The sequence below is a fragment of the Geotrypetes seraphini genome, chromosome 2, assembly GCF_902459505.1.
Source record: "Geotrypetes seraphini chromosome 2, aGeoSer1.1, whole genome shotgun sequence".
Classification (NCBI taxonomy): Eukaryota; Metazoa; Chordata; class Amphibia; order Gymnophiona; family Dermophiidae; genus Geotrypetes; species Geotrypetes seraphini.
Window position 1 is genome coordinate 463,394,088 of NC_047085.1, and position 12,457 is coordinate 463,406,544.

The 12,457-nt window shown below is 40.7% G+C and overlaps 1 protein-coding gene across 5 annotated transcripts in view; it reads left to right on the forward strand.

Moving 5' to 3' along the window:
* The window catches only part of NCAPG2 (non-SMC condensin II complex subunit G2), a 180,663-nt gene that overhangs the window by 132,511 nt on the left and 35,695 nt on the right, over positions 1 to 12,457 (forward strand). For all 5 annotated transcript variants that reach the window (XM_033931595.1, XM_033931597.1, XM_033931598.1 and 2 more), the window contains 2 exons: positions 2,778 to 2,924; positions 6,537 to 6,636. In XM_033931595.1, coding sequence (XP_033787486.1) covers positions 2,778 to 2,924; positions 6,537 to 6,636 — 247 coding nt within the window. The remainder of the gene's footprint in view (positions 1 to 2,777; positions 2,925 to 6,536; positions 6,637 to 12,457) is intronic.

The window sequence follows — 12,457 nt, forward strand, 5'->3', positions numbered from 1 at the left end:
AAAATACGCTGGAAGAAACAATGAAATTGAATGAAAAATGTTTATTACAGAAGGTAACAGAATTATGTGAGCAATGGAATCCTTTACTTCTGTCTTGGTGGGGGAGAGTCCAAACTATTAAAATGATGATTTTGCCTGTGGTTTGTTACCAAATGGGTATGATACCAGTTTTTTTTCAGGGGTCTTTTTATAAAAAGTTAAACAGTATTCTTACAAAATTTATTTGGCTGGGTAAAATTGCTAGAATTGCCTTAGTGTCTTTACAAAAGCCAATTGCAGAGGGAGGGGTAAATTTTCATAATTTCTATAGGCATCATCAATCCTATATTATGCGCCAGGGTATATATTGGGTCCTCCCAGAGCTCATAGAAAAGCTCCCAGATTGGTTAAGGTTGAAATGGCAACTTTTGTTTCCTCTCAGGCTTTCCCATGTTCTTAGTATTAAAATGCCTAGAGCGTATAAAGAAAACAGAATATTAATAGATACATGGAAAACTATAAGATATGTCAATAATTTAACACATACAAATCAAACTATATGGTTGAACTCCAAGATTCAAATTGATGGGTTTAAGGTCATCTAGAAGTATTGGATTATAGCAGGTATACGTATTTTAGATGATGTTATATCTAATGGTAAACTACTTACAACATAAATTTGGTCTTGATAAATCACAAAGTTATAGATGGTTGCAACTGAAGCAGGCCATTCAGGCAGGGTTCCCTGAATGGAAAAATCTTAATAATCAATATAGTTTAGAATTCTTGTGCTTTCAGGCAGACTTTCTGGGGCACCAGGCCACACAGTGGTATAAATTAATATCTGGATTTATGAATAAAAAAACAAAGACTGATCTTGGAGACATTTGGAGCATTGAGATTAAGCATCAAATTACTGCGTCTCAATGGCCACAAATTTGGTCTTGGAGGATGAGGTGTACAATGTCTGCATCTATGAGACAAACGTGGTTTTTCCTGTTGCATAGAGCATTCTGGACCCCTGTTCGTTTACAAAAATTAGATTGCTCTAAGTCTAATAAATGTTGGCATTGTCATCTCGAAGCAGGGACTTTAGATCATTTATTGTTCTATTGCCCTTTTATTTTGGCTTTTTGGAAATCAATATGGGGCCGAGTAAATTATTTGTTAGAAAATCATGTGGTCTTATCATATGATACAGTTTTATTTGACATGTCTATGAGGGCGAAGAGCCAAATTTCTGCCAACAATAATAAGCTTTTACTTATCCTGACAGGAGTTGCCATACAACAAATAACATTTAACTGGAAAAATTGGAATAGATTGAATTACAGTTTTTGGTGGAATTCAGTGTGTCATATTTATAAGATGGAAAGAACAATATCGATTCAGAAAGGAAATTTTAATAAATTTCAAGATATGTGGGGGCCATTGACAACTTATTATAATGAGTAGGAATCTATTTTCCCTAAATAGTAAAATGAAAATATGGGGAAGGGGGATAGTTTTTGATTTTCACTATTTGATTTGAATAGAATGAAAGACCTTGTTATTTGATGTATGTGTTATGTGATATTTGAAAGGGGGAGGGAGTGGGGGGAATTCAGATTTTTTAGTAATGGTTAGATTAATAGAGAAGAATATTTTATATGATACTAGCTGATGCCTCGGCGTTGCACGGGTATTTAATTATAGCAATAACACAGTAAATGGATTCAAATAAAGATACTTTATAGTGGTGAATGAAATTATTTTTTTACAGCTTAATAAAAAGTACAATATTCAAATTATAATGTGAAATATTTGACAAAATGAATACAATACAACTAACGCAAAACGTGATTATAAACAACAATTTTAGTTTCACCTCCTGGAGCAAGAACATTTAAATTCTTGGGTGAACCCACCCTTGAGCAAGCAACATAGAGTTGTGGGCCGCGAGACCCCCAGAACATATCACCCCAGGTAGTGAGGGATCTGCATACCAAGTTTCGTTCAAATCGGTCAAGCCGTTTTTGAATTACTGTGAGAATGGCAGCTTGTAACATTTTTTCCATTGACATGAATGGGTGAAATCTGATTTTCTGTTTGTAGCTCCGCCCACGTGTGCAGGTGGGCCGCGAGACCCCCAGAACATATCACCCCAGGTAGTGAGGGATCTGCATACCAAGTTTCGTTCAAATCGGTCAAGCCGTTTTTGAATTACAGTGAGAATGGCAGCTTTTTACATTTTTTCCATTGACATGAATGGGTGAAATCTGATTTTATGTTTGTAGCTCCGCCCACGTGTGCAGGTGGGCCGCGAGACCCCCAAAACATATCACCCCAGGTAGTGAGGGATCTGCATACCAAGTTTCGTTCAAATCGGTCAAGCCGTTTTTGAATTACTGTGAGAATGGCAGCTTTTTACATTTTTTCCATTGACATGAATGGGTGAAATCTGATTTTCTGTTTGTAGCTCCGCCCACGTGTGCAGGTGGGCCGCGAGACCCCCAGAACATATCACCCCAGGTAGTGAGGGATCTGCATACCAAGTTTCGTTCAAATCGGTCAAGCCGTTTTTGCGTGATCGCGGCACATATACACACACATACATACCTCCGATTTTATATATATATATATAGATATTGTGATTGGATAGGATATATTAGGGGCGGGAGGGAGGGAGGGGGTTAAATTTGATTACTTTATGTGCATTTTGATAGAAAATCAAGTTCAAATGTTACTTTGTGCCACACTTGTTGTAAGTTGTAAAATGAATAAAGATTTATAAAAATAATAAATATTTTTTTAATTAGTTTTGCTCGGAAGGAAGGGTTTATCTTTCAGTTTTGGAGGAAACTGGCGTATGGTTAGAAAATCAGATACTTCCATTTCTTCAGACCGGTGGAAGTGAAGAAGAAGTTTCAGAGGACCAGTCTGAAGTTTCACTGCTAATAATTGAGGTAACAGGTCTTCCTTTGAAAAAACTAACTATCATTTTAAAAATGTGTAGGCTTTCTCTGTGTTTTTAATTTCTCTGATATGCTTCTGGATAAGCTGTACATGCATAAATGCATAGGTACCAGTCCCAAAAAGTGCACTCTTCTAGGTTAATAAACAAAGACCCACTGACAGAAGAAAGAAAGGCAGAGTGAGAGGAAGTGCAAGCAGAGTGAGAGGAAGAGGAGGGATGAAAAAGGAGGGAAGGGCACAGCACATATACAGTAGATAAATGAGAAGGACAGACTTAAATATCCCTTCTGACATTACTGAAAACTACTCCTTAGACTGCAGAATTAAGAGTGAATGAGTGACTGATAGGGACACTATAATTCAGGGATGAACTTGTTGGGGTTTTATTTTTATTATTGTTTTGTTGGTATTTTATCACTGTGATGTTTTATTGAAGGAATTTAATTTTCCGCACCTTGTCAAGATTGATGCTTAAAAAGATAGGTTATAAACTGATTAATTAAATTAAGGACAAGTGCTGAATTTATGTGTGGAGCTGGGGCTAGCAATTGAGAGCAGAGATGGTAGGGTAACATTAAGTAGGGGCGGGCTCACTATATAATGTACCTGGGGCAATGGGGGATTAAGTGTCTTCCCAGGGTCACAAGGAGCAGCGTGGGATTGAACCCACAACCTCAGGGTGCTGAAGCTGTAGCTTTAACCACTGTTATTGTACAACTACCAAAAAAAAGGGGGTACAGTCGTATATGTATGAAAAATCAAAAAAGAACGTACTTTGTATCAGTTTAACAGAAAACCCTCACTCACACTCAATCATGAATCAACAGACAAAGAATCCAAATAATAATGGTGAATGTGAAAAACGGAGAAAAACAGGCCTCATCCACGATTGGCCGGGACTACACAGTGCCCTAAGCCTCTCGTATCATCACTGGTCCAGAAAAAAAAGCTCCATACAAATAAATATTTTCTTGCAATCAATCTTTCATTTCATAAATTACTTATCAAAAAATTCTTCTTCTGTTAAGTATATCACATTCATGTGAATAGGTGATTAATTCTGTATAAAACAATTTATAATGGCTACAACTAAAGGTGAAACATTAGTTTCAGTTCAAAACATGTGAAGGCTATAGCAAAACTTATCTCCGGGAGCGCTTCTCTTCACTCAGGTAAACTTTTCATCTGGTGTCTTGAAATGTTAGAACTCGTTCCCCATTGTTCCCGACAGAAAGTACTTCTGTTTCGCACTAAAAAGGTCTACTTCGGGGGGAAAAAATCACTATAGTTGGCTCAGCGTTGCTCTCTCCATAACACTTTACAGCCTTCATCAGTAGCAATAGCACTCTTTAAAATGGCCGCAAGACTGAGAGATGCGCCCAGCTCGTTCAAAAAAGAGAAAGAGCTGGACGTCATGACATCATCACAACCGTGATGCGTGATATGCTAGACACAAGGCTGTCAAAAAACAGAAGCAGATATTATCAAAAATCTGTCATATATCTTCATAAAAAATCTCTGCCAGCAAACATCCATTACATAAGGGGATTATTTATAACAAGCTGAATCTGTTACCTCAATAGAACGGAGATTGGTTATGCCTTACATCAAAAGAAGTGTTTCACAATGAAGGAGAGACCAATATACAAGGTCATAGTGCTTGTGGACATTGCAGTAATTGTAATATTATGGCTACTATTTCCAGCTTCATTAATCCTACAGATGGTAAAAGCTATATACAGTAAAACTTTGGTTTGCGAGCAGAATTCGTTCCAGAAGTATGCTTGTAATCCAAAGCACTCCTGTATCAAAGTGAATTTCCCCCATAGGAAATAATGGAAACTCAGACAATTTGTTCCACAACCCAAAAACTTTAATACAAAATACTATACATACTTGTATGGCAAGACCTTGCTTATTTAGAACAGTCACTAACCTGCCGCAACGTCAGAGAGAAGAACCATCGGCTCAGTTGTGATGATGTGACACGTGTATACTGTATGTACTCGTATTGCAAGACCTCGTTCGTTTAGAATAGTCGCTACACTCCCGCAGCGTCAGAGAGAGAAGAACCATCGGCTCAGTTGTGATGTGTGTATACTGTATGTACTTGTATTGCAAGACATTGCTTGTATATCAAGTTAAAATGTAATCAAATATTTTGCTTGTCTTGCAAAACACTTGCAAACCAAGTTACTTGCAATCCAAGGTTTTACTGTACTAATAAAGCTATATACTAAAACATAATTCCAACTGTTTATCATCCAATGTTATCTATGCGATTCAATGTCCGTGTGACCTTCTATACATAGGTCAAACTTCACGCACTTTAACAGTTAGACTCACTGAGCATAAGAGTTGCTTAAATACTCGTAGAATATCTGCTCCTATGATAGCCCGTTGTATAGAACATCAACACACTTTTACTAATCTGAATTGTATAAGTTCAAATGATATTTTCTGATACACTTGTAAGATGTAAAAATGAATAAAGAATTTCAAAAAAAAAATCTGAATTGCTGGGTGATTGAAAAATTAATACCATCACTAAGAAGAGATGACATTAGGAAAATTCTTTGGCAAAAAGAACAACAATGGATTAACCGTCTCCAAACCTTAGATTCTTTGGGTCTTAATACTACATATGGGAAATCCAAAGTACCATTTTTATTTATTTTATTTTAATGTATCTTTAATCTATCTTCATTGTAAACCGCTTTGAACCTCACGGTATAGCGGTATATAAGAAATAAAATTTAAAAAAAACATATGAATGGCAACCATTTTATTGAGGTAACAGATTCAGCTTGTTATAAATAATCCCCTTTTGTAATGGACGTTTTGCTGACAGAGATTTTTTATGAAGCTATATTTTTGATAATATCTGCTTCCGTTTTTTGACAGCCTTTTGTCTAGCATATCACACATCACGATTGTGATGACGCCCAGCTCCTTCTCATTTTAGAACGAGCTGGGCACGTCTCTCAGTCTTGCAGCCATTTTAAAGAGTGTCATCGCTACTGATGAAGGCTGTAAAGTGTTTTGGAGAGAGCAATGCTGAGCCAACTATAGTGATTTTTTTCCCCTGAAGTAGCCCTTTTTAGGGCGAAATAGAAGTACTTTGTGTTGGGAACACTGGGGAACGAGTTCTAACATTTCAAGACACCAGAAGAAAAGTTTACCTGATTAAAGAGAAGCGTTCCTGGAGATAGGTTTTGCTATTTTCTTCACATGTTTTGAACTGAAACTAATGTTTCACCTTTAGTTGCAGCTTTAACCACTGTGCCACACTCTCCCCCTTGTACTTGTACTTAGCTGTCAACTTTATTTTATTATCTGTTTTGTAAAACAAAACTTGTTAAAAACTCCTCTTTTCCATTCCATTTTCCAAAGCTGCTAATCACATTTTTATTCACTCAAACAAGCATGTACGGTAAATAATATAGGTAGGATCTCACTAGCATTGATCTATTTAGGTTTCTCTGATAGGTTTTGAATGATTTTAAATTCATGCTGGTTTGAATTTAAGAATGTTTATAAAGTATGTATTTTCCCATTTATATGAACAGATTTTAGTATATTTTTGCTTTTTTGTTTACCAGGCTTATCTGACGGTGTGTAAAGATGTTCTAATGGTTGGCTTAGGCGATTCAAGCTTTCAAACACTACTTCTAGACATTACATTTGCAATAGTGGATACAGGTATGCTCTTGTTATTAAAGAACGTTATACAACCTATATATAAAAAAATAGAAATAGTATTTACCTGTGAAATGAAATTTTATCTTTGCATGAAATTAAAGATTTTTATACAAAGTCATTGTTACATATTTAGAAGGATGCCAAGACTTTAGTACCTCTACAATTACTTCTCTTTGGACTGTTGCTTATATAGTATTTAGTAATCTCTAATGCACATTTATTTATTTCGATTTCTATCCCGTTCTCCCAGAAGCTCAGAACGGGTTACAAGTAGACATTCACAATCGTTTGAAAACAGACTAGTCATGACAACAAATAGGTTACAGTAGACAATAACAGAGCTTATTCTAGAGACCAGACTGGTCATAGCGAAGAGTATTAGGAGAAGTATATTGAGGAGGCAGTTTTAATGGCCTGATTGGCAGAAAAGGAAGGTCTTTACTGCTCTGCAGAAGGTTATTAGTGAGTCTAGCGACCTGATCTGTGTGTTTAGTCGGTTCCATAGCTGAGGTAGGAAATGGCTGTAGGATCTTTTGTATGACGTACCCATTCAGAGCGATCTCCCTGCGGGAATGCTGAGTCTTTGTTCTGCTTTGGAGCGGAGGGGGCAGTTGGGGTGTATAGGTGTAGCTTCGATGCTATGTTGGCTGGGGTTTTTTGGTAAAATCTCTTGTGTGTCATGACCAGGGCTCTGAAGATGCATTACTTTTTAACTGGTAACTAGTGAGCTGCATAGAGCGCTGGAGTAATGGGGTCATGGTAGCTGAGGTTGTATAGGAGTCGAAATATGAAAAATGAAATTTGCATGGAAAAAAAATATATATACATATATATATACTAGTCTTTAAGCCCGTTACATTAACGGGTTCTAGAATATGTGTGTGTGTGTGTGTCTGTATTTATTTCTTTCTCTCTCTTCCCTTAGCCTATTTCTGTATTTCTGTCTTTCTTTTTCCTCGGCTGTCCACCACCACCCCTTGCCTGCTCCCCCTGTCCATTCTCCCTTACTTTTTCTTCCCCTGTGTCCACCACCACCCCTTCACTGCTCCCCTTATCCAGCAGCAGCCCTTCTCCCTTTGTTTTAACTCCCCCCTGTCCAGTAGCACATCTTTCCTGCTCCCCTTGTCCAGCAGTAGGCCTCCCTTCCTTTTTTTGCCCCCCCCGTTCATCAGCACCTCTTCCCCTGTCCAGCAGTACCTCTTTTCTGTTCCCCCTGTCCAGCAGTAGGCCTCCCTTCCTTTTTCTGCCACCCCTGTCCATCAGCACCTCTTTTCTACTCCCCCTGTCCAGCAGTAGGCCTCCCTTCCTTTTTTTGCCGCTGCCCCCCCCTCGTCCATCAGCACCTCTTCCCCTGTCCAGCAGTACCTCTTTTCTGTTCCCCCTGTCCAGCAGTAGGCCTCCCTTCCTTTTTTTGCACCCTCCCGTCCATCAGCACCTCTTCCCCTGTCCAGCAGTACCTCTTTTCTGTTCCCCCTGTCCAGCAGAAGGCCTCCCTTCCTTTTCCTGCCCCCCCTGTCCAGCAGCAGGCCTCCCTTCCTTTTCCTGCCCCCCCTGTCCAGCAGTAGGCCTCCCTTCCTTTTTTTGCCCCCCCCCCCCCGGGTCCATTATCACCTCTTCCCATGTCCAGCAGCAACCCTTACCTCTACCAACATCCGCCTGAAGCAGACACCAACAACTCTGCCCTCCACCGACATCCGCCTGAAGCCGCTGCAGCCTGCAGACACCAACAGCCTCTGTGGCCTGCTCAGACTCCCTCTTCGCCATCGCTTGCCATTCCCCCCCCCTCCCCGGGGAAGCTTTGTGCGTTTCGGCAGCCTCCTGTCTGCGGGCCGCCCGCCTGTGGTCCCTGGCCCGTTCGAGAGAGGAGCCGTGGCAGGCGGGTGAGCAGGCAAGAGGGAGGAGGGTGAGAAGAAGATGCTGGCAGGTGCGCCTGTGCCCCCTCCTCCGAATCAGCGGCAGCAGTGAGGCAGCACTCTGGCGGTGAGTGACGGCGAGGGGGGAGTTGCTCCGTGTTCTGGCATGCCTCCGTGTTCGAAAATCGAATTCAGCACGGAGGCACACCTCACGGCGCCAGGAATCACGATGTTTCAACAGCGCATGCGCTCTAGGATTTTATTATTATAGATATATATAACATGAAAAATGAAATTTACATGAAAAAAAATATATATATAACATGAAAAATGAAATTTGCATGAAAAATATGTGTGTGTGTGTATACATTTAGATAGATAGATAGATAGCTATTTTAAACATATATTTATTAAAGTGGAAAGGGGCATAGAAATCGCATAACAGGGCAAAGAAAAACACCAAAGCAATTATGTACACATAAAATTCCTTCGCAACAGTTACAAGGAGGCGGTATGGAGACAAGTTCTCCATGATCTCTCATGGTTCCCTTGCAAGAGGTTCATAGACAGTAACGCAGAAGACAAAGGCGCGCGCCGACAACTGAGCGCAAGACGGAGGCGTGCGCCGAAGAAAAAGACCGTTTTTAGGGGCTGTGACGGGGGGTTTTGTTGGGGAGCCCCCCCCCACTTTACTTAATACAGATCGCGGCGGCGTTGTGGGGGGTTTGGGGAGTTGTAACCCCCCACATTTTAGTGAAAACTTAACTTTTTCCCAAAAAACAGGGAAAAAGTTAAGTTTTCAGTAAAATGTGGGGGGTTACAACGCTCCTATAACGCGGCGCGATCTGTATAAAGTAAAGTGGGGGGTTCCCCCCCACACCCCTCGTCATAACCCCTAAAAACAGACTTTTTCTTCGGTGCGTGCCTCCACGCTGTGCTCAGTTGTCTGCTCGCGCCTTTGTCCTGCCGCGCTTTTGACCTGACACCCTTGCAACCATACCTAGACTGACTGAGCACAAATTCAAATCATCTAGAAATGTACTGTTGAATATAGGGTCAACTCCCTTGAGAGAGCCAGTTTGGTGAAACATGAATTCATGTTGGGTTGGGTTTGTTTTTTTATTTTTTTGCTGTAATTGTTCTTTTGGAGAGTTGTACTGCATTGATGCTGAAGTTCTTTCTTTGGCACTATTTTAAGAGATGCATTCAGTTAAAAATTGAAACTATCACATTTGAAACTTTTATAACTAATATGGGTTTTTGTAATAAGGATCAATAAAGAATGCTATAGCCTATAACTTAGAAAAGTGAAGCTTTGGAGGCTACATGACTCTGATGGTCCAACAGAAAAATCTCTGTACAGTATTTCTTTTTCCTTAAAATAATATTTAGTACAATGTTCTTAATAGTATGATTTTATAAAGGATGTTTTGATTAGAGAATGACACGGGGAAAAAATCTGTCCCCGTCACTGCACCGTCCCCGGCCCACCATCCTCTGCACCGCCCCGTCATCGCCGTTCCCTTCACCGCCCTGTCACCATCACCGCCATCCCTTTCACCGCCCCGTCACCGCCACTGCCATCCCATTCACCGCCCCGTCACCATCCCCGCAGCATCCATATAAGCCTTAGTACTGCAATATTTAGCTTATTCCTTTCTTATAAATCAAAGTTCTGGCTGCTGAACTAGAGAAAGAGATGTTCAGCTGGCAGGGCTTTTTTTATAAATTTTTATTAACACAACCAATATACTACTTTATCCTAAAGCAAAAAATAAATAAATAAATAGAATTTTTTTTTTCTACCTTGGTTGTCTGGTTTCTGCTTTCCACATCTTCTCATTCAATTCCTTCCATCTCTCTGCATCTTCCATTTGCTGTTACTGTGCCTCTCCCTTCACCCCCTCCCACAATTGGTCTAGCACCCATCTTCTTCCCTCCGCTCCCCCATAGTCTGGCATCTGTCTTCTTCCCTTCCAGCATCTTCTCCCCACTCTGCCTTCCACATTTCCCTTCAGGGTCTGTTCCTCTCTACCCTCTTTCAATGTCTGTTCTATTCCTTTCCACCACCACCCTTCCCTCCCTCCTTTACCATCTGTTCCTTTCTACCACCCTTCTTTCATATCTTCCATCAGCCCCCCCCCCCCCCACCACCTCCACCACTAGCAGCCCTTTATTACTCTGTTCTGTCTGTGTTTTTAGATTTGGGTTTTTGCCATTTCTACTAGCAGACTGTTCCAGGCATCAGTCTTCCTACACTTTTTTCCCTGTAATGTTATGCCATGTCATGACTCCTTTACTGAAGCCCACCCAATATTTGAAAGTTTCCATCATGTCTCTCCATTCCTTCTATCCATCGGCAAGTATATTTTAAGCTTCTAAAGTCTTTGTGTCATGGACCCTACATTATTTTAGCAGCCCTTTCCTGAAACATCTCCTTCCTCTTAATGTTCTAAAAGGTGTGGTCTCAAGAATTGAGCTTTCTTAAGGTGGGGGGTCTTACAAGTAGCCTACAAATAGGCAAAATTTATTTCATTTGTTGTAAATTCTGCTGTGAAACTTAATGACTGAACTGTATAATCTTTTTCCCTTTCACTCCCTCCTTCCTTGTGTGAGCCGGGAACACATGCGATCGCGCGGTCCCCGCAGCCCCCACCCGCTCGCTCGTTTGTTTAACCAGCTTCCTCTCTCCACCTCACCTTAGTTTGCAGGCTTTCTTTTTTGGCGACCCGCCCACTTTCAAAGAGCCGCGCACGCTCTGCTGCAACTTCCTGTTTCTGGTTGCGTCAGAGCAGAAGATTGAATACTGTGCAGCCGCGCGTGCACGTCACCGAAAAAGAAAGCCGGCAAACTAAGGTGAGGTAGAGAGAGGAAGCTGGTTAAACGATCGATCGGGCGGGGGCTGCGGGGACCGCGTGATACTTGAAACCTCACTGCGGAGACAAGACCATTCACCGCTCCATGGGGCGGTGAATGGCCTTGTCCCCATCCCCGCAGCGACTGCTATTTTTCATTCCCCGTTTTGGCGGGTTACCCGCAACTAAACACAGCTAGCCGCGGGTACGCCACCGTGACATTCTCTAGTTTTGATCTACTATGTATTGTTCTAAAATTTAAGTAATTGCCAATACAGCTGCCAAAGAAGAAAAATAGCACACATTTGTTTGAAAATGTGCATCGTCTTAGGTGGTCACTGTATCACAGTAGTCTCAAACTCAAACCCTTTGAAGGGCCACATTTTGGATTTGTAGGTACTTGTAGGGCCGCAGAAAAAATAGTTAATGTCTTATTAAAGAAATGACAATTTTGCATTAGGTAAAACTCTTTATCAAGTTTCAAGTTCAAGTTTCAAGTTTATTTATTCTTAATGAATCGCCTATTTTAAATCACTAAGCGATGTACAAAGCCTTAATACATACAAATTGAAACCTTTTGGCTAAGTTTTAATAATAATATTGTGATTTATAGCTAAAGAGACATATATGATCAAGAAACTCTTATTTTACTTTTGTGATTAAGATAAACTTACTGAGGGCCTCAAAATAGTACCTGGCGGGCCACATGTGGCCCCTGGGCCACGGGTTTGAGACCACTGCTGTATCAGGATGATCACATAGGAATCTGTTAAATAGAATGGGATATATTTGTGCACTTTTCCCTCCCTGATCTTCATGCCCATAGTTTGCAGACTGGTAAGGTCTGTATATTATATGCTTCAGAAGACTGTATATTAATTCTATGCTTCAGAAGATGGCAAATTTGAAATACAACTGATTACCTGAATATATTGTTATTATCCCAGGACAAGCAGGCAGCATATTCTCTACATATGGGTGACGTCATCTACGGAGCCCCCTAGCACACATTTTCACAAGCAGACTTGCTTGAAGACCTTCAAGCTTGCGATTGGCCCATGCATGCACGCGTACCCATCCTGCCTGGTCTAGGGCATGCGTCCACACGTACAA